Source organism: Bacillus rossius, chromosome 11 (assembly GCF_032445375.1).
Source record: "Bacillus rossius redtenbacheri isolate Brsri chromosome 11, Brsri_v3, whole genome shotgun sequence".
NCBI classification, from domain to species: domain Eukaryota; kingdom Metazoa; phylum Arthropoda; class Insecta; order Phasmatodea; family Bacillidae; genus Bacillus; species Bacillus rossius.
The window spans coordinates 24,092,571-24,116,022 of record NC_086338.1 but is presented as its reverse complement, the minus strand read 5'-3'; the positions used below and the strand labels follow the sequence as shown (position 1 = coordinate 24,116,022).

General features: G+C 38.8%; 1 protein-coding gene across 4 annotated transcripts in view; it reads left to right on the top strand.

The window, feature by feature from the left end:
* The window catches only part of LOC134536695 (maestro heat-like repeat-containing protein family member 1), a 178,667-nt gene extending 155,555 nt beyond the window's left edge, over positions 1–23,112 (top strand). For all 4 annotated transcript variants that reach the window (XM_063376555.1, XM_063376556.1, XM_063376557.1 and 1 more), the window contains exons 21-27: positions 1,410–1,547; positions 1,807–1,921; positions 4,886–5,032; positions 11,009–11,350; positions 13,607–13,741; positions 14,426–14,528; positions 19,473–23,112. In XM_063376555.1, coding sequence (XP_063232625.1) covers positions 1,410–1,547; positions 1,807–1,921; positions 4,886–5,032; positions 11,009–11,350; positions 13,607–13,741; positions 14,426–14,528; positions 19,473–19,621 — 1,129 coding nt within the window. In that variant the 3' untranslated portion in view covers positions 19,622–23,112. The remainder of the gene's footprint in view (positions 1–1,409; positions 1,548–1,806; positions 1,922–4,885; positions 5,033–11,008; positions 11,351–13,606; positions 13,742–14,425; positions 14,529–19,472) is intronic.
* The last annotated feature ends 340 nt before the right edge of the window (positions 23,113–23,452 follow it).

The window sequence follows — 23,452 nt, the reverse complement described above, 5'->3', positions numbered from 1 at the left end:
AATTTTACATAATCTTGTTATTTAATTCACATGGGAATAAAAAAATTTGTGTGCATTATTACACTTAAAAAAATTTGTTCATTATAATCGGTAACTGAATCGGTATCTGCCGATTATTGCTCTCATAATCGGTAATCGAATCGGTAATCGGTAAAGTCATATTGGTGCACCACTATAAATAATTATATCTCTCAATACAATTAAGCATAATAAATAATATTGGCTACCAATAATAAACATACAAAATATATGAACTACAATTATAATATTTTGCTAGCTTCAACCCCTAAGAAACCACAATTTTTATATTTTGCACAATTCAATTCCTAAGGGGTGTTAATGGGGTAAGTATTTTTTAAATTAATAATTATATCTCTGAATTTAATTAAGCACAATAAATGATCATTGGTTACCAATAATAAACAGACAAATATTACCAACCACAATTTTTATATTTTGCGAGTTGCAAGCAACACATAAGGGATGAATAAGATAAGTATGTTTAAGATTAATATTAATATCTCCAAATGAAATTTACAGTAATAAATTATTTTGGTACCAATAATAAACATACGAAAACTGCCAACCACAATTTTAACATTTTGTGAAATTCAACCCCTAAGGGGTGAAAATGTGGTAAATATGGATTGAAGATAATGAATTATATCTGCTGAGCTAACCAATCATAACAAAAGATTAAGATACAAGGACCAATAATAAACGTTCAAAATATACCAACAATTATTTACCAATCCCTAAGGGTGAAAATGGGTAAGATTTTAAGAATAATGATTATATTTCTAAAATAATTAAATAAAGTATAACAACATTGGATACCAACGCATGAAAATTACCAATTACATAATTACCCGTTTGCAAAGTTCAAACCCTAAGGTTGGTAAAAGGGGTAGGGTTGGTTTTAAAACAATAAATCATATTCTTTTAGAATATGAAGTCATATATTTAAAAAAAAAAAAAAAAACTTGTATTTAGAATTATATATTGCTTATTTTTTGCATTTATTAAAATTTGGCCTTTAAGTAGATGAAAACAGTCTGTCTTCATTTATTAAATTATATATTTTTTTTCAAAACTAATAAAGTAGGACATATATTAATGGTAAAAATAATAAACTATTTTATTATTATATAACTTACTGGCAAGATTCTGATCCCAAGGGGTGTGAAATGGTTAAGTTTGGTTTCAAGAAAAAAAAAATGGATATTCTTCTTTTAAGGATGTGAAAAGGGAGTAAGTTATGTTTTATCATAAAAAATTCATATCTCCATATAAAACAAAGCTGGATGTAAGATTCTTGTATTTCAACACATGAGTTCATATGCCATGATAGGTGGATTGGTACAAACACTTACTGAAGGTCACCAGCCAGTAAGAGACTGATGTTGCAGGGTGGCCCACGATGCACTGCAGGGGTTCCTTCTGTGTGCGCGCTGTGATTCTGTGGCCGAGGCTCTGCTCCACTGCGCAGGCATCGACTCCCAGGAGAGCCTCACCGGCTTCGTGTCTGCAGTGCCTCACCTCGTGAGGTGCGTGCAGGCCTCGCCTCACTCCTGCTGCCTCGTGCTGGAGCCGCCGAGGCACTGATCTGTGTGTGTTCGCTGTGTGTGGCTCTGATGGTAGCCCAGTGCGCACACGCTCCTCAAGTGACCTGAGTTGGTGTGGGACAGTGTGTATTCTGTATAAGTTCAGACCACACAACAGTGTTAGAAACTGCACAATACTAGTGTTGAACTTGTGCTTGTTGACATGAAGGACCGAACATTGGGCATGCCCTGTGTGTTGCAGGGCGCTGTGTGCATGTGTGCCTCACTTGCTGCCTAAGCTCATCACTCACTTGAACCAGTACAGCACCAGCAGCTACGATCCCCAGAGAGTGGCGGTCGCAGCGTTCTACTCCGAGGTACGCTGCTCCCATCTGACGTGTCTTTACCTGTTTAGAGCAGTTGTTGAAAGTGTGTGATTGGGGTTTTTAGTGTGTGTTATACTTGCGGAGCAGCACCAAGCATGTCGCCTCCACACGAGGCATCTAACTGGCATGCAGTTTCTCTAAGTCCACAGCATTCTCGCTAAATGTATTTTTTTTAACGGTTTCTTTGACGTTATATGTTTCAATGTTTCCAAGTTTTTTTTTAATTTTAAGATGAGCCTTCTTTTATTAATGTATCCCATTTTGTATAGTATCTACATAATGTATCAAAAATCATATCAAACACATTGTAGGCTTGTATCGTTCGTTGACAGAGTAGAAAACATTTAGCATAGAAAGAAACATCTGTAAATGAACAATTTTTACGTTACAAGCCAAACACTACTATCGTGGAGATTTTCCACATGTCCCACATCAATGGACAGGGGACACACCATAATCAATTGATGTGTGTCTGCAACCCGTCCTGCATGCCATTCACTGTTTGATCTGTCAGTCTCAAAGCAATGCCTTGGTTGTTGAGCATACTCCAGTGTTTGGTGAGTATTTCAACAGATGCTGTTGTGCGATGAAGTTTATTGTAATGGGAGGACTGTGCATTAACTGCAACAAGTGCGTGAGTTCAGTCTGCGCAGCTGCAATGTGTGGGCGGATGAGTACCTCAGTGCCACGCACCACCCGTGACTTTCAGGATTATTTAAAATACCACCTGAATGTACCAACATAATGAAAGCTCAGTTAAAAATGTGCATTTCTTTGTCAGCCCTTTGGGGTAAAAATAATTGGAAGAGGAATAGGAAAATATCCTATATCCTAGCCTAAGTAAGTGCCCAAGCTCTGATTAAAATGTGTACACATTGACCTACCAATTCTATGGAACATCTAGTACTGTATGTATGTAGTACCTATAGTACTGTATGTATTACCTCTAGTTCTGTAGTACCTTTAGTACTTGAGAGGTATTGTCTCAAGCCTCTTGAACAGAGTTCATTATTAGTATGCATTTCCTTTATTTCATGTATACTTTATATTTACAGTTAGTGAAGTAATTTTTTTAAGTTATGTGTAAATGTCTTAGCTCTTGGTATACAGTATTTGGTGGAAGTTATTCCGTGAATGGAACGGAAATGTGTACCCACTGTGCCTGAGTCTTCAAGATGGCAGACCCACGTGCAGCAACATAAACCAGTATGTAGTCACTTTCATCAATATTAGGGGACATACCAAACATATTGGTGTGCCAAATGAAACTTTATGGTATGGAAACTACCCAGTAATATATTTGGTAAACTAAAATGGTCATAGTAAAAAGTAATTGCAATTTTTAAAATACTTAAGGTAACTGGCATTATTACCTTTATTATAATCCACATTCCCCTTGCAAACTGTTAATAGGCTTGGTTTTAGAGAGGTAGAGCATGCGCTTGTAAAGGCTAAGGGTGAAATTTTGACGTGGTTCAAACCTTGTCACTAGGAAAAAAAATTACTGACGTAATATTTATATAAAATTATGTATTAATAAAATTGAATCAGCTCAGTAAGGTTAAAGGTTGTTTGTAGGAAGTATTTACAGACTGATTTCAGCCGTTCAAGTAAAAACAAATATAGAATCATATACCTATTGTTATCATTGTGGCTATGTGAATATCAGTATTTTTTATTTTGAATCTAATACGACTATCAAATTATTCTCAAATACAAATATTGAATTTGATTAGTAAGAATTAGAATTATAATCCCACTAAATTTATTTTCCCATTTGTAACAAATACATAGGGAAAGAGAAAGTAAATGTGTAGTGTAGTAGCTTTTGGGAAACTAAACAAAAATTACTTAAGTAAAAAGTTACTTGGTTAAGTCAACTACAATAATTATGTGTAAAATATTTAAATTTGGAAAGAAAAAATTGTATTTTTAATTATGCAGCAGTCTAACCTAACATAACCAAACCATCCTTTTATTTCAGTACCTATTACCCCTATTTTCCAGAACCTGATATTCTACATATTGATCCAGAAAATTTTTGTGAGCCACAAAATACCGTGAAATTAAATCCATTTTGCGAAAAATGTGAATCTTTTATTAAAAAACTGTATTCCCAGATTAGCTATTAAATGTGCTCATACTTACATATTTAAACCCTAGTTATTCACGCATTGTGATTTTTAACACTAGCCAAAGTAAACTATATTATATTTCACCAATATTATAAATACAATTTCTGCTAATTTCATCTGGAATCCAAAACCATATTTTATGTTTTTTTATCAGTTATTTTTATTCTCAATATATTGTTTCATCATAGATACATACAGTAAGTAAGCTGTTACTGTGTTGCACGGTGTTATATTGTGTCTGTGTATGGTGGTGTTGTAGTCCGTGGTTGTTGATATTTATTTCTTCCCACTTTTGGTTTGTGTGACAAAATGAATAAAAATAGTATTTTATTTTCAAATTTAAAATGACAAATATGTTGTGTTTTAAATTATCAACGTGATTTTTCCGTTACTGTTTAACGTAGTTTAGTAAAAAAAAATTTGACTAGGTACTTGTTGCATGTTTAAAAGTTGCTTATTATTAGTTTTTTTTAATTGCTATTTTTTAGATGACAATCTAAACAAAATCTGCTTATGTAAGTGCAGATTGCAAAGTAAACCTCCATAGATGGGGAACGGTTGGAGAGGACCAGTGTGAGTGCATAGACCCAAATGCAACACTACATCTTGTTTGTCCTGGCTGATGAGTGGTTGTCTCAATGGCTCCTGTCACCACACTCCTCTTACACTCGGCTTCAGCCTTGCATCATCCACGCCAGTCCCTGCCTTTCATCGTGTCATGTTAGTGTATAACTGTATAATACCTCCGCAGCACGCAGGCAGAACCACTGGGTCGCCCTGTCGCGGGACTGCATCTCTGAGTGTGTGTGTGTTGTTGCAGCTGACGAAGCTGCAGGTGAATGGCCAGATGCTGCTGCTAGAGAGCGTGGTGAGCAGCCAGCTGAACTGCCTCGGCGACCCGTCACCGCTCGTGAGGCAGCTGTGCCTCGCAGGCCTCGCCTCTGTCGCTCGCCTCGAGCCCGACCAGGTAGCTGGCTCACGTTGCTCTCTGACATGCCAGGTGCTCTCATGACATACTGTCTCTACGTATCTCTGAGCAGACTCACCGTCATGTATTTGCATGGTCTGATAACTGCAAGTTGCTTGTTCCTTCACCACTGCAGTCCATCACTGTGCCTTGTCTAAGGACCTATTCATTTCCTTCTACCTAGTGACTTGCTACTGATAACTCTCTGATGTGCTCAGCTCTGTACTGTATATAGCTTTATCACAATGAAAATACTGACACCAACTCTATAATTATTGTGTAGTAATATGTAAACATGTCTCCAGAAATTTTGTCAGTTAAGTCCTGGGTGATGCTGACATGATTTGCCACAAATGTTTTCTATTGGTAGGGTGATGATTGTATCCAGTGAAGGATAATGGTAGAGTCTGACCACCTATAAATTTGTCTGATGGCCAGCATAGTCTTCTTTACTTAAGGTCACAAAACTGATTAACTTGGCTAACATCACAGCTGCACACAGCTCAAGACGAAGCAGAAAGATCTTTTTCACTAGTGTCACCTTTGATATTGCCATCAATAGTGAGACCTCTATTCTGCTATCTGGATACGTTGATCTGAGCCAGACAACACTCACATAGCCAACCTCTCTATTGTCCCAAAATCGATGCAGTTCATGAACAGCCTTTACTGAGCCTGTTATGCACTTAGGCAGTCGAAGTTCTGACCACAAAAGCAACTTAAATTTTGAGGAATCTGTTCATCCCATCATGTTCCGGCCATCCAAGGTATTCAAAGATCCTAGCTATATCTGACAGAATTGCCCTCTTTGTGCACAGTTTAGTTGTAGGAGTGAAACAATATCAAAAACTGTTTTGGGCTGGGGTTTCAGTATACACAAAGCACTTTCACCTCATCTGGGTGTTCTTTGTCAAACGACATAAACAAAGAATATAGTAGCGGTCTGAGGACAGCCATTCAGTATTTCACTATAAGTGCTGGAAAACATCCTGAGGTGAAAAACTACCAGCTGCCAACAAAGTATTCAATTCCTTTTGAAGAGCTATTGCTTCTCCCACACTATTTGCCTCTGTGATATCATCATGCCTGTAGAAATTAATCTTAAAATTGTGAGCTGCATTAGAAAAGTTACATTGCTCATCTTGAGCCAACTAATGCAGGTTGCAAATTTCTAGATATAGGGCAGATGAAACTCCATAAGTAACAGGCTGAAAACTATAGACCATTGTAGGAGCAGTTGGAGAATAGTTCAACACAGAGTGTTGATAGACTTCATATTATATGTCCATCAATATTTGTCTTTATATTTGCATGATGTCCACCAGGGGCGTAGCCAGGGGGGGGTTTTAGGGGTTCGAACCCCCCCCTTAGCTCCAAATCTTTAATTAATTTCTTATTCATCACTCAAACAAATTTCATATTAAAATTAATAAAATTTTTACCATTACAATATTTAAATTTAAGTACCGAAAACTGCTAAAATAGCACTATTATACACCTTAAAATCCAAATTTTCCCGGGGGAGGACCCCCGGACCCCCCGCTTTAATACGGGGGGGGGGGGGGGGGCATGCTTCTTAACACCCCCCATACGCAAATCCTGGCTACGCCACTGATGTCCACAGTTTATAGAACTTCATAAACATGGACTTGAACCAGAATTTCTCAAACATCTGTCTGTATTTGGGAGGCAGTCATCAGCATATTGTTGATACTAACATTTTGTAGGTCTTAGCTTGGTACTGGTGCTTTCTGCCTTGAATCACTCTGTGACAAGGAAGATAATAGAAGGATTCATCACCATGCCATGGATTTTTGGCAATTAGCTGCATGTGACCACTCTGCAAGTAGGCCTCCATGAAGGCCAGGTACTCTGTTCACAGTTGCGATTGCTTTAACAGATGGCGCTCGAAAGTTTCTAGTCAACCAACTGCAAATGATCTTGAGTCAACTGCTAGTGTTTTAGGTGAATTCAAAGGCCACTTCAACAGGTACTGTTATTGTAGGTACTGTTTCTGCACATTTAGGTGGGGCAGGCTGTAGTGAAGTACAGTCAAACCTCTCTGAAACGACCCCTCACGGTTCCCAGGAATAGGGTCGTAATAGAGGGGGGTCGTAATAGATGTTTTCCGAAATTTTCAGTTCATTTCAACCCCCCCTCCTTCCCAAACCGCTACTCGCTAACCAGCCGTACAATGGCAGGATGCTGTCACTCACAATGCTAGACGGTTTTGGTTTAAACCCACTTCAACCATCATGACAAGTCCGTCGCCCTACAGGCCACCTCTACAGAAAATATGTGTTAGCTTACATGTACGTTTTCTGCTTTCCGTAGTTAAATACACTAGAACCCCGATGTCACGAACCCCAGATTTAACAGAGCAGTGATTTTACGAATTCATTATCGGGAACCGTCAAAAAATTGGACATTTTGACCAAAATGTGAAAACCAGAAAAAATAAAAAAATGAAAAAACGAAAAAAAAAGATCATTAAAATCTGTTAATTTTAACACACAGCGTATTTTTTTGTCGGCTTTAATACTTCCAATAATGTTCATGTAAGAATAACAGAAAAATAATGGGACATTTCCTTTAAAAATATGGCAGCTTTAGGTTCTGCAACGCGAGTGGGCGCACACGAAGCTCGCCCGGCTGGCTGGCGGCAGCGGCTTCATGACGCATAAGCTCACCTCTCCCTCCCCTCTCTTTAACATTCTTCAAGGCTAGCTCATGCCTCCCAGACACAAAAACCATCTAGTGTCCTCCCTTATAACACCCCAACTTCGCTCCCCTTTGAAAAACCTTCAGTGAGAAAATGCTAATTTCACCCTCCCTTCTCCCGTAAAATTTGGCTATTATGAATGGGGTACTAAAGTGGCGAGGGAGGGGTCAAAATATGTCACTTTTCACACCAAGTTCGAGTTCAGTCATTTCTGGCAAGGAATTTACATGCTTTCAAACTTAAATATAAATGTATTTTAATAGCAAGGGTCCTATGAAAAGGAATATACCGAATAAAATCAAGCTGCTGTCACCAAACAAAGCATAAAACGGCCCAATGCGTGGTCGCCACGTTATTGCTCGCGCGAGAGGTGAGACGTGGAATGTTAGAAGAAAGATAAATGCGGGGGATGACAGACGGCAGCCAGTGTGTTTCCTGCGTGGGCAATAAGTGGCGTAGCCTTTTTTTTATGCTGGGTGAAGCAACCTTTTTCTATCAACCCACGGGAAAAGATAATTGCTTGAGCTGTCAAAATAAACATCGCTGCGGCAGTTAAAACAAGTCCAGGCGGGCGTGCATCCAGTCGGTCGCTGTGTATTGTCAACCGATAGTAATCAAAATCAAGAGAAATCCAGCAGGTAGCTTTTTTTGCCTTAACTGTGTACCACACTACACACTTGCAAAAAGCAAAACGTAAACACGTTGCCACAAAAACCTTTATCTGCACCCTGCCGGCAAAGGGAGTGGAATGGGGGTTCATAAGCGCTGACAGCGGTCGTAAACACGTTGCCACAAAAACCTTTATCAACACCCTGCCGGCAAAGGGATGTGGAGTGGGGGTTGTTAAGAGCTGACAGCGGTCGACAGGAAGTGGTATCTATTTTTAGATATGCGCTGCCTACGGCAGTACAGCACTTGGCAAGAGAAATGCAGTAACAGAACACACTACTCACCACAAGAAACTTATTTTCTGTCCGATTTTCTTCGGATTTTCAGCAATTTTTCACTGTTCCTCGAAATCGGGTTGTAATAGAGAGGTGGTCGCAATAAATGGGATCGCAACACAAAGGTTTTACTGTAGCTTTCTCAGTCAGCAGTGTATGAATGTTGGCTTCAGTCAAATGTAGAAGCGAACATGTCTCTTCTTGCATGAGTGACAACTGGTTTTCTAGACCCTGCATCATTTTATGAGATGCACCTAGGCAGTTCAAGCAAAGGTTAAGTCTCTTGAAAATCTGCTAGCGATCTTCGGGCATGTGCTGCACAAACTGGGGACATTCGTAAAATGGGTGGTCACTGTTATACACTGCATTTCATAGCAGGACCAAAAGTTTGTTCACCAACCAGTGAAGTGTGCTGAGAGCAAGACAGAAGTATAGTGCTGTAATATGCCTGCCTTACTCAACCCTCTGACTGAGTGGGGGTACCAGATATTTCCTCAGTAGCCCGGCGATAACTTTTAAGTGAGGTAAAAAAAATGAGCAAATTTACGAATTTCTGTGTCAATTCCCCGAGATATTTAGTTCTCATTGTTAGTGTAATTTATGTCTAGCTTCCTTTTCAGAAAATAAAACAATAGTGGGTCCCAAGAGTCACTGTTAGTTTCATGGAACGCAATGCAGCCATATGGTCATTTAACAATGACTTCAAGACAGTTAGTCAAGCAGAATAAGCAATAGATGTAGATGCTTGCATAATTGCATCAGTGTGATGTAACACAGTGAGCCTGAGATTGTTGTATCTCCATTCAATCAAACACCACACTACCTTGCAGTTATCATTAGTCAATGGCAGAGCTTGGATAAGAGAAAGCAGCTTTGATAACAATGATATGTTAAGGTACTAACCTTTCAATATCATTCAACTAGCCGTTGTTTACAAAATTCAGGTTAGAAAAGTTGAGCTATTCTTTCGGATTTCCAAAGAACTGTAGAAGTTTTATGTTTGGAAGATTGACTTTTAATTATTCGTGGGCAGTTAGTGCTTTTGCATTATCACTCAACTTATTCTTGTCCCATTTGGCAGTAAATATTGTCTGAACCCTATAGTAAGTGTCGTCGAAAAAAATTAAGCATCACTGTGATGGTTTTTAATGAAATCCTGGGTCATCTTTAACTATAATTTCCAATGTTAAATGGTTGTGGCAAATCACACCATGTTGCGATAAACAGTTTACATTGTATATCGTCATCCTTCACCTTATCAGCAAGAGCTGTTTTCCTTACTCTCCACAAGTCTCTGTAACATTTCTGTCTTGTCATTTGTTTGGCCATTTAGAGCACAAAACCAGATACTGGCCGAATGAACTACTCACAATTCACACACATGCAATATCACAACCCAATATGATTCTGTGTAAACTCCCAAGTCCCGACATGCACATTAAGACTGAAAAATGTGATCACAATAGATGAGCATCTCAAGTCAGGACACAATTACCACACAGGATTACTGGTAAATATCCGGCTTGGAGGGCTAAATGTTATTTATTTTGATGATTTTCCTTCAGACACCATTTTGGTAACAAGAATTTGACTAGGTAAGGGAAAATTGCAGTAAAGAAACAATATAAATGCCCAAACTTAACGATCCCTGCACATATGCTGGTACCAGCTATCACTGCTAACCCCTCGAGGAAAAAGATTACAGTCAAAATAACCAAATAAGAGCACAAGTTACAATAAACCTGAACAAGCTCAATTAATTAAAATCCAAAGTGTTTTCAAATTTTGAAATAAATTTAATTAAAACAGTTACTACTACTACTAACTACTGTTACAGTGACAGTTACTAACTACTGTCTAAATACACAGAGTTAATTTTTTAGCTTTGGTTTAATTAAAAAGTAGATATTATTAACGAAAATATTTACATATTATGTCTTTGCGATTTAATTGGGATTGACATAATTGTAAAGACTAGTTTATTAGCGAAAATATTTAAATGGTTTCAGTTCTAATAACAAATATACAGAAGTGTAACTTCATTTTAGTAATCACACCACAGCAATGGACTGTACTTATGCTGTGTGCTAAAAGGCTCACAGGGATAGACTGAGTATAAAGATTATTTTTGAGGTGGTTACAGTATTTGATGTGTGTACAGTTCTGTACAAGTCATGTTAACATGTGTAGGCAGGCGGAGGAAGATGGCTTGTAGAAGATGGCACATGTGATGTAGTATGGGTAGACATGTGTAGCCAGTGATATTAAAGGACCGTCCGTGTTGTGGGTAAACTGAGTGGTGTGTTGCAGCGTGGGCGATACGCAGAGAGTGTGCTGGCAGCCCTGACGCAGGGCCTGGACGACCACGACGCCAGCGGAAGCATCGCACTGGCCGCGGTCAGAGGCTTCTTGGAAATGCTGCCGGTGATGGAGGAGCATCACGTGCTGGCTGTCCAGGGCACCGTGGCCATACGGATCAAGCACTTGTTTGAGCGAGAGGATGGGAACATGCGCGCGGCTGCTATAAGGATGTTCGGGGAGCTAGCGCGCTGTAGTGTGGCCAGGCCTGAAACAGCGTTCCGTGAGCAGGTGACGGGCAACCTGGTGTGCTTTCTGCTGCACCTCAGTGACGGAGACGACGAGGTGGTGAAGGTGAGCTGGCTGTGGTTAGCCTGGCATTTGGTCACAGCTCTGTGCTGCTTCTGCTGTCACCGTGCTGATGTCTGGGGTCAAATTTATAATAAACTCGACTGAAATAAACAAAAAAGTTTAGAACCTTGACCTGGCCGCAACCAACAGGCGTTATCACTTTAAAGTCATCTACCGACAACTGCTTAAACAGTGATGACCTTTGCTTACAAACAGTGAGGTGTTCACGTAGCCCAGCCAACCAATCACAGCACAGTACGACTTTGCAAGGTCAGGTCTACAAGGCTGGTAAATACAGTCAAATTTCTCACAATCTTCAGTCACTGAACACCTACTTTTCAAGCCTTGGCAAATATTTTTCATTCAGGCTTCTGATAGTTGAATGTTGACAAACAAGAACAGAAACACACTTGTCTCAACTTCAGTGGGTTGTTTCTGAGCTGGTCTCATGCTCCAACCACTGCAATTAGAGTATCTGGTGTTCGTGCGAACGGAATCTGTCCATTATACATATCAGCAGTTCCAGATCAAGCCGTTGTTGGTTCGGAAAGTCTACTCCACCAACTTATCCTTGTAGTGATGCTGAATGTGGCCCAACCTCGTAGTCCCCCAGTCATTTTCATCTCTGGACCAAGCCTACCGAGTTCCTCTCTGTCCTCACTCCAGACAAGCCCCAGCTGAGAGTCGCCAGTACTAACAATGCCAGTATCAAATAAAATAATCTGCTTGCTACACGGTTACAGTTCGTCATGCTGAAGCATGAGACAAACACTCACCGGTGATTCTTTTGCGCTAAAAGTAAAGTCACAACTCAAATGCTGAATTATCTTGCATTGTATGATTGGATGAGTTCATGTACTGCAGCACACTGCAGAGCATAAGAATTTTCAAATGAAAATTAGTACGGCGAATGTTTGGAGTAATACAGGAAAACCATGTCAACAAACAACAAAAGACTGGTTTCAGACCATTAACTATTCATGATGGTTGCATGAAACATGTGCAGTCCATTAGAACTTGTGTTCCTTGTGTCCAGAATTGCATTGTGGCTAAATATTGTAGTGAATGTTCCTTAAGCCCACTTCTCCCCTAGCTCTCGTCACACCCTCCTTGGTGTGGCCGAGGGCAGTCTTCTTCTGTGAATTATAGATTTAAGTGATATATTGTTGAAGTGACACTTCTTTGCTGAGGGGACTTCAATTTTCGAGCGTCAGGAAAATTCTGATTGAATGAGGGGAAAAGTTAAGTTCTTGGTGGGGGAACTGGGTTGAGGAGGGGAACAGTTATGCAAGTGGTGGGAGAACCGATAGAGGAGTCAGCAGGGGAGAGGTAAAAATGATGCAATATACTTGCATATATGCATGCTTGCATACATGCACACTTGCATACATGCACACTTGCATACATGCACACTTGCATACATGCACACTTGCATACATGCACACTTGCATACATGCACACTTGCATACATGCACACTTACATTCTTTCACAGTTACATACTTGCATACTTTCACACTTGCATTTTTACACACTCATATACATACTTGCATTTTTTTTTTATCTGTGATCTCAGCCAAAGAGAATTGTGTTTCCTATGCCTAATAATATAATAAGCAAGATGTTTCACTTCTGTCGCGCGAGGACTGCACGCACACATTTTTTTAAATAGCAGTCACTGCATTAAAATAATTTTTAAAGTTTATAGCAGTGATTAAATTTTAAAAAAATGTATTATTTATGATTGTCATTAAACATTAAAACAAATGCTACATCTAACTTAACTATACCGCATATGTACATTGTGAAAGATTGTGCCATTGTAATTACAAGACCAATGTTGTGTATGCAGAACTATTTTTCATGTTAATAAATGGATGTGAAAATTTTAAATTATGCTTAACGTAATGAAATTCTCAGCAAATTCCATTTTGTATACACGATCAAAATTATATACAATCATAATAGTAATATAATTTTTATATAATGTAGAACATTTTTAAAGTGGTAAGTTGGTTTATTACGAGCATTCATTTTATCCCTTTTGATTTGGTTTCATTTCAAAACCACAAATAACATAGTTAAAACAATGTTTTCATAATTCTACGTCAACACGTCTCCATCAAGTAACAAAAGCAGAATTTTGCAAATGTACATACAATAATACTTGTAATTTCAATATTTGTATAATTGAAACAAGGTTTGTATGGATTGAGTAACAGGAGTGGATGAAGAGTGAAGTGGTTGTGTGATGTCGGCAGGCCTGCAAGTTCACGTTGCGTCAGGTGGGGCCTCTGCTGGGAGCCAGACGCACCAGCGCCATGCTGCAGGACCACCTGCTGGACGCTGCGACGCTGCACTTCTCCGACTTCATGGCCGACCTGGTCAAGCTGCTGGTGAGCTCCGCTGCCGCTTCCCAATCCTCCTGTCAGCCTGTCCTCCGTCTCTTCTCCCGGACAAGTGCCTTAACCTCCCTCGTACGACGACGTCGTGCCCATCCTAAACGTTTCGCCTTCTTCAGTTGGCTTCATACGTCCAGTGTGTAGTACACTCCTGCACTAAGGGATAGGAGAGTACAAGGCAAGGGTTAAAAAAACCTGGGGTTGGAATAAAAATAAATACATAAAAATTCTTTACCATAAAAAAATGATAACTTTTTTTAGTAGGTATAATATAAAATTTGTTATATTTTATCACGAAAATTTTAAACATTATCTAAAACCTTTGCTGAAAAAATTTTCAATCAGTCAAACTATTACCATAAAAACAGGTTTTTAAAATAAAATTTAAAACTTCATTACTGTCAAATTCATTCAAATTTATTTTAAACCATCATAATGTTATCTTTAACCTTGGTCCAAAACTAATTTTTATACAACCACGTATTAGGGCATGGAATGAAAAATAGTGTTTGAAGGTAAAAAAAATCTTAACTATGTTAGTAGCATAATATGAAATATGTTGTAAACTATTCAATGCTGGATGCATTTAGTTAAAAACATTGGAAACATTATCGCTGGATGCATGTGTTGAGTTATCAGCCAGTGAAGGATGATCAAGGAGTCGTTATGTTTCCGCAGGGGGAGGAGCGGCCGGATCTGGTGCCTCACATGACCTTGAACGCCCTTGCTTACACCAAGAGTTCTTGGCCAGCACTCCGCGGAAATGCAGCTATCCTTATAGGTAAGTGCTTGGTGCTTGTGTTGTTTTCCTTCTTATTAGAACACACCTGTCAATCCACTTAGAACCAGGTCGGTGCTGCTTTACTTGTAGACAGAATGAAAGTTTTGTCATTTTTTCCTTCTTCTTTTTCCAGAATTCCTTGCATTGTTGATAGTTTAAATATTCTTTTCCTGGCATACTGATGAAAAACTAACATTGTATTGTTACATCAGCGCCGCTTGCTACATCCTACTGGTTGGCTGTGTCGCTGTGCGGACTATTTCCTTTTTTTTTTCCTTTCCAGGTGACATACTCCAAGTAAGGCTGACTTGATGTTTATAGATTCTCCCTTCCCTACTCCTAGTACACCTACGACTCTGTAACTTAACCTGGGAGTAATGAACGTTATGCACCACATATTACTTAGCATTATGATAATTTAAGGTGAGTCACCAAAACCTATATGTATGTGTCCAACTTGACCTCAGCTTGAAAGATAGTGATTTTTAGGTATTTTGAGATGGTAATTTCTGTTTTGAGAGAGTGAACATAGTCTTATATCTAGATATTATATGTTAGGGAGAAAGCCAGTGAATTGGTGATGGTGTTTGCAAATGTATGCATGTGCACTCAACTACCAGTTAAGTAGTCTTATATCGTATCTTGCTGCTCTAAACTCGAGTGTCAGGCAGTCCCTTCTGGGCTTTGCTCTTCTGCACACTATACTTGAGCCATGCAAGCAGGTGCAAATGTCAGTGCTCAGTTCAGATGAGGGGTTCATGTCAGGGCTTGGTTCAGACCAGTGGTGCTTGTCAGTGCTTGGTTCTGACCGGTGGTGTTTGTCAGTGTTCATTTCAGAGTAGTGGTGCTTGTCAGTGCTTGGTTCAGACCGGTGGTGTTTGTTAGTGCTTTGTTCAGAATTGTGATGCTAGTCATTGCTCATTTCAGACTGGTGGTGTTGGTCAGTGCTTTGTTGAGACAGCTGTCGCTTATCAGTGCTCGGTTCAGACCAGTGGTATTTGTTATTGTTTGGTTCAGGCCAAGGTGCTTGTTAGGGATTGGTTCAGACAAGTGGTGCTTTTTATCATTTGGTTCAGACCGTGGATTCTTGTCAGGCTTGGTGCTTTTCAGTAGTTGGTTCAGACCAGTGCTGCTTGTCAGTGCTGAGTTCAGACTAGTGCTGCTTATCAGTGCTTAATTCAGGCTGGTGGTGTTTGTCAGTGCTCGGTTTAGATAATTTTTGTTTGTCAGTTCTCAGTTCAAATCGTGGGTGCTTGTCAGTGCTTGGTTCAGACAGGTAGTGTTTGACAGTGCTCAGTGGAGTTTGGTGGCACTTTTCATTTCTCGGTTCAGATCTGTAATGCTTGTTAGTTTTTCGTTTAGACTGGCTTGCTTGTCAGTGTTCGGTAAAGACCGGGAGTGCTAGTCAGAGTCTCGGTTCAGACCAGTGGTATTTGTCATTGCTTGGTTACGACTGGGGGTGCTTTTTAGGGCTTGGTTCATACAAGTGGTGCTTTTTATTGTTCGCTTTAGACTTTGGTACTTGTCAGGCCAGGTTCAGATGGTTTGCACTTGCCAATGCTCTTTATAGACCAGGGAAGCTTGTCAGTTTCTCGGTTCAGTTGGTGGGGTGCTGTGTCAGTGTTTGGTTCAGATAATGGTGTGCTTCTCAGTTCTCAGTTTAGACTAGGTGTGCTTTTCAGAGCTCTGTTATGTCCGGGTGTGCTTGTCAGACTGGTGGTGCTTGTTATTCTTGGATTCAGACCAGTGGTGCTTGTCTTTTCTGTTGGGTTTTGTTGGTTTCTGTTGTAAGGAATTATATTAGTTTATGTTGTAATTGAGGTTTTTTTTTTGTTGTTTTCTGTTGTAAGGCCGTTTTTGGAGTCTGTTGTATGATAGTGTTTTTTCATTGTATTCTGTTGGTTTCTGTTGTAAGGTATTATGTTAGTTCATGATATAATCAAGGTTTTTTTTTTGTGGTTTTCTGTTGTATGGCTCTCTTATGGGGTCTGTTATATGCTAGTGTTTTCCGTTGTATTATGTTGGTTTCTGTTGTAAGACATTATATTATTTCATCATGTAATCAAGTTTTTTTGGTGGTTTTCTGTTGTAAGGCTCTCTTTGGGGGTCTGTCATATGCTAGTGTTTTTAATGGTATTCTGTTGGTTTCTGTTGTTAGGTAATCTGTTGTAAAGCATTCTTTATTTTCTATTGGGTTCCATTGCATTCAAATTGGATTCTGTTGAATTCTAATGTTTAAAAAAAATCATATTAATCATAATTAAATTAATAAATATTTCAATTTTTTCTTTAAAAGATTTTTCAGTATGCCACATTTTAATTTCCTTATAATTTTTAAATTGTTAAACTCATTTTACTTGTAATATAAAACCTCAACAGAGAACTCTGGTGACATAAACACAAACTTCTTGTATACTCTGCTTTATTCTGTTGGTTCTATTGTATGTTAGTGCATTTTATTGGGCTCTGATGGTTTCTGTTGTTTTCTAGTGTATTCAGTTGTATCCTATAGGTTTTTATTGGTTTCTGTTGTATGGCATTCTGTTTGGATATGTTGTTCCTAGTGTTTTTCATTGTATTCTGTTGTTTTCTAGTGTTATTAATTGTATTGTGTTAAATAGCCAGAAAAAAATTAAAAATTAATAATGTGTCATAAAATTACTTAAAAGTGGCACAGTACACAAGAAAACTGGCATTACATTGTTGATAATACATCATCTCCTTTAGAATTTCAATAATCTTGGTAGCGTGGTGGCAGAGCGCACTGTTCAAAAAGTAAGAGGTAATTCTTGATGTGGTTCAAACCTTGTTAAAACAAAAAAAAATTTCCTTCCATTTTAGTAACCGATTTGTTTTCTTATTGATATAATATTATTAAATACATAGCTCAGTCCATTGAATTGATTATTTCATACAAGTTAGGTTCATATCCTTTATTTATACTTAAAATAATATTAAATTATATGTTAACAAGTAATTTAAACAAAAAAATAATATTATAGTTAAAACACCCTATGTTTATTAGGAGATGAATGTCCATAAATTATTAATGAATAAACTTAATACTTCATAGTAACGCCACACCTATTAGCCTAAATGAAATTGTGAGATGGTTTGTTTTCCTTCACTGTAGATTTAGGCCAACTTTGTTATATTTTTTGCAAGTGAAGTTTTGATAATTAAATATCAAAATAATATTTTTTTTAAATAAACAGCTGCAATTTTCATATATTTTTAGTATTTGGTTAAATGGACAGCACCTTGTTTATCCCACCCTGATATGCTTGCTCTTGTGGGCAAATGTGTTGGCTGGTTCACTGTTGGCATTCTAGGAATTGTGTTTAGAGTAACAAATTCTTTCTTCTCTTCTGCTAAATAAACTTTTATGCCCACTTTTATACCCATGGGTATAACAGAATTTATAGAAGAAATTGGACATCTTGTGGGGTGAGCTTAGCTGTTTAATGAATTTTACCAATATGGGCAGTATTTTAGTAAAACCCTTTGTCGATAATCAGATCAAAGCCGGGGTTTTGTATTTTTTCATGTCTTTTTTTGCTTTTATCAGAGCTGTTTCTAATAGTATTAACATTTCTGTCTGTTGATAAAATGTTTCAGTGTTTCGTGCTGCTCTCTGTGCGTTATTGTGGCAAGCCACATGTACTGATGGGTGCCGAAATTACGTGTGTGATTCGTATCTAAAATTTTGGTACATGAAAATGTACTTTTCGAATATTTTTGAACAGCGTGATTTATTGCCATGTGGCTTTTCTAAGGTCTGATTTTTAAACTACGCAAGGCACAATAATGCAACGCAAGTATTGTTCAACTTCCAACTTTCTTGTATTTTGGCTTGCGTTTTTGACGGCCAGGTGTAGTGAAGTGTTCCGAAAAGTGTAAAGGTGCGGACATTATGTGCATAAAAGGCTTATGATGTTTTTATTATGCACATCATGTTCTCCTTTTGATAAACTTTCAAATATTGAAAGAAAATAACATGTCCTGCATAATTATTCTAAAAAAAATTCTTAATTCAATTTTGTGTTTGTGTTTCGTATTATAGTTTCTTTGCAGCATGTGAACACATGAATTTTCTCGTTACCAAAGTTAGATGTTTACACATCTCTGGCCAATACTGAAAGTGTCTCCCACGTTTGTTTATTCATCTTTTACCCCTCTTTACGACATTCTATTGGGCTAAGGACAGTAATAAGTGATCAAGGTGTGTCGTATTTCATTCTTCATTAAAATTCGGGAATTTCTCAGATGATAATTATGACCCCTTATCCGACAACATCAACTCAGTAAGCCCCTAAGTTGTGTAATAGTAGCTTCTGCAGTAGATGAATGCATTTTGGACACACTAACCCACATATCCCACTTGAAGTAGATGTCCAGCGCTACCAGCAAGTCTCGACCTGCAGCCACTGCAACGTCCTCATGTGTGCGCTGCCACTTCCATGCTGTGCAAGACCATTTTGTTATGAGAAACATTTTTGAACCAGAGACTAACCACTTTGACTTCAATGATTACAGAGAGAGAAAACAACCCTCCCCTTAAAGTGCAAACTATAGGAGGGTGTACAACTATGCTCAGAGTGCAGGCTACGAAGTGGTGATGTAATCCTCCACTTAGAACACTGGCTAAAGTGTGTCAGTTCAACTGTCCTTACAGAGCAGGCTACAGAAAGGGGATGGAACTCTTCAATTGCAGGTTACAGATAGGTGATGCAACTGTATTCAGAGTGCAGGCTACGGAGATTTGACACGAGGGACTTTCAGGGACACTGGAAGTATCTGGCGCGTCTCACTCTGTGGCCATAATGGTTAAACCATCACACTCGTAGCTTCTTGCAGTAGTTTTGTGAATCCTTATATCTGTAGCCTTTCTGTTTGAACTGGTAAGTTTAGGTTAGTACCAGGAGTGTACTTGGCTGGTTACAGGTACGTTGCACGGTGCGCTGCCTGTCGAGCAGTCCGGCACGGTGCGACTGGACTCGGTGTGTGCGCGCCTGGCACAGCTGTTGAGCGACGAGGATGCGAGCGTGCGCGTCAAGGCTGCCAAGGCTGCGGGCTGTCTCTTCCCGGGCTAGAGTCTCACTGAAGTGTGGCTGCTGCACTCCTTACACCCTAGCTGCGTGAAGGTCGCTGGAGCACCTTATTATAACAATGTACATAGATGTGTGACCAGCTGTACAGTTAAGTATTCTGTTGTGAGTGCCTGTACATTTGTGAAGTATTGTCAGTTGGCCTGTTGTGGAGATGAAGACAGGTGTGAAGGTGGTTGGTGCCACAGTCTCTGCAGTCGTGCTGTCTGAGATCACGCCGTGATCGCAGCTTCTAGTGGGGCAGCTAGCCAGCCAATATAAAAATGGAATATGATGGTAAATAGTAAATTTATTGTTACTGTTACTGCAAATTTAACATTTTAAGGGTTGTTTAGCTTCAGTTTTCTCTGGTTGCAAATTAAAACTGCATTAGGTACTTTTGTGTCACTCTATTCTTTTGGTTAGTAAATATAGTTATGTGTAGTATTACTTAGGCAACAGATTAAAATTAGTTGACCTGTCAACTAAGTTATTGGCAAGTCAATGAATACTTATTGTAAATGTTACTGTAACACAGTTATTGGCTCTTAACAGAATGCTTTATTTTTTACATTATGAGTAATTCTTGTGATCTTATTATACTTTTTGATGCATATTCAGTTGTTTCTAACATTGAGGGCTAGTGAAAAACCAAAATAATTATTATTTTCTTCTGCAGGTAACTTCACCTGCAACAGATAACTTTTAAGTAGGACCAGCTTGAAAACATTCAGCATCTATAACTGACAAGTTTGGCTATCTCATACTTTCTGATTGTTCCACCAGTGCAGTGGATCATCACTTGTTCTAAGATGAGGTTCACTGAGATATCATCTTTCATTTATTTATTTTTTGTTTGTAGCTAGTGGTTGAGCATATGTATATTTTACCAATATCAATGCTCTCTTTAATCTAGGATCATCAAGCATTGCAATGCCTTTGACTGGTTCCTTCTGGTCATTTGGAAATATTTACTTGGAGATGCTTTAGCTAGTGTCATCTTTCTGCTATTGTTCCTGACTTTCTAGTTCAAATATCAAACTGTGGAAAGTTATTATTTATGATTATTTATGTGGTTGGATAATTTCTTAACTCATTTCTTCTGTTGTTTCAGCCCATGGTAGCACCTCAGCAATACTTGAAGCTTACTGCTATTCTGATGATAACATTTCTATACTTCCGCTGTTAGCATCTTTTGTGACCAGGACAGCTTTTATTTGTATTAGCAGATGTAAAGGGTGCATGATAACAGCAGTACCAAGTGGTCCAAAATATAAATTCTCTTTCTGACACTTTATTTTATAGTACTCACGATTGCATGGTTAGTGTGAGTTATTGAGTAAAGTTATTGAAAATAAAAAGCTATGTTAGTTGCACTTCACATTCGGATCACAGTTTTAATACATTTTTATTTTTTATTTTTGGTAATTTACGTAGTTGCCAATAACTGTGGAACATGTTTACATTTACACAGAAGTTAGCTTGAATACTAACTTCACTTCAAACAGTGTGACATCAAAGTAACATTTAAATTTAAATTTAAACTTTTGTGCCACAATAAAATTGCTAGAATACAACCATTTTTATACATTTAATACAAGGTAATATTTATTAAATGGTTTAACGCTGTCCACAATGCATTAGTACTTACTCTTATTTTATAATAATTATTATTATTTTTAAAAGTGTGCGTAACTGTGAATGCTAATAACTCTGTTTACTTTATATTACATATCTATTTATATGTTGTTTGCTTTGATCTGGCAACACGTAGATTGTTTTGTTTCCAAATGCTTGCGTGTACCGGGACATTTCCTCACTGCCTGGCACACGGCGAGTCACATGAAGCACGTGTCTCCTGCTAGTTGCCCGGCCGTGCTTGTGGAGGTCTGAGAACAGCCTGTAAGTGGACCTGGTGTGGTTCTCTCAATGAAACTAGAGGACTGCAGCATGAGACATCATGTGTCGGTAGTGCTCACTTCAACACAGCGACACAACTGGCCAACGCTCGCACTGGCGGCTCTCGCTACTGTCGCCGCACTCAGCTTGCTGGCTCTGCTGTCGCTACTCTAGCCTATGTACACCAGAGTATAGATGTCTATGCTTGTAGCTAGAAGCAGTACCTCTAGTGAGCAAGTATTTAAACTAGTTGTGGTTCAGCGATATCTTCGAGAACTCAGGCAACCTTTGTCATGGCTTTGGTGAGCCCTCGCAGCTGAACACATCTTACATCTGTGAGAAGTGCAGATGGCTGAGTCAGTATTTGAGACCACCTATCATCCACTGATCGTTTCCTGCAAAGGAACAGATACCGTATTTACTCGTGTATAGCGCGCCCTCGTGTATAGCGCGCACCACGATTTTTGCAACTAATTCCAAAGAAAAAAAAAATTGAAATTTTTTTTTCCCCCATAAATAAATTTTACTAACATTTTGTGGTACCTGATTATTTAAATTGATGTGTGGTGATGCGTCAGGAAAATACATAAACTCTGCTGTCTAAACGGAAGATAATGAAGCGCTATATCGTCACAACTGGTACGTGGAAGGAAGGAAGGAAGGGAGGGAGGCGTGCCGCGCTACGTTGCTAAGCTGGCGCGGAGAACTTGATGACTCACCGGTGAGGAATGGAGGAAGCGAAGAAGTTGCCGAGGGGGGGGGGGGGAACTGGTGACAACATTCTCTCTTTCTCTCTCTCTCTTTTTACTAGCTTCTGAGCTGGCTTTCTGTAAAGGGGGGAGGTCTAAAAATAAACAAGAGACCATGATGTGCGAGCTTGCGCGCGCGCGCGTGTGCGTGTGTGTGTGTGTGTGTGAAAGAGAGGCCTTGTTGCTTGTGCGTATGTGTGGGGGCTGGCCAGAAACGTCACCCGTCACCCGGCAGTTAACGACTTCCACTCCTCCCCGCCTCCCCCCCCCCCCCCCAAAAATTTTTTTTCCCGTGTATAGCGCGCATCCTTATTTTTTTCCTTTACTTGAGGGGAAAAAAGGGCGCGCTATACACGAGTATATACGGTATTTAACTTCATATTTTAGTTCATATTTTCTTATGATGTTTTACATTGCTAATAAGTGACCAGCATCTTCTGCTTGTTTCTGTATTCCATTGCCTGTCTTCTGTTCTCAATGACTGGACAGCTGGGAACGTATACATTCCTGTGACTAGTCAGTCGCACCAACGCGTTGTCTTGTGTAACCACTGCTTGTGAGGCCTTGTTGGACTTCAATCATACACTAACTGAAAACTTAGTTTTAATATTCACTGTTGTGTTCATAAATGGCAGACTGTGTATTTGTTTTGTTTTTTGTGTTCTGTTGTTATTAATATTTATATATTGTTATATAAGTTTTCATAGCTATAAAGTAGTTTGATTTTTCCTGCCATGCAGATTGTATTCCTGAATATTGTGATGTGAATAAACCAATTTTTCATCTACAAGACAAACTGAGTATTGTATGAATTGTTGTAATTTTGTACAATTACAAGTAATTGTAATAACATTTTCCTCTTGTAGTAAATTAAAATAACTAACCATCCCCTCCCCTAATATCCCAAAAATGAGATGTGAGAGAAGAATAGAAAACAAAAAGAAAAAGTATGATGATTGTGATAAAAAAATTCAAAAGATGTTAGTAATATTCAAATACCCTGTTTTATCGCATAATCGTTGCACCCATATTTTAGGGCGTCAAAATTTGGATAAAAAAAAACCTCTCGCGTAAACGTCGCATGATGTTTTTGGTCCCGCTATTAGATTCGGAGCGCTTTGTGTAGTTATTTTTTCCGTATAAAACAATGTATTTTAAAGTAAAAATCAAATATTTATTCGGACATTAC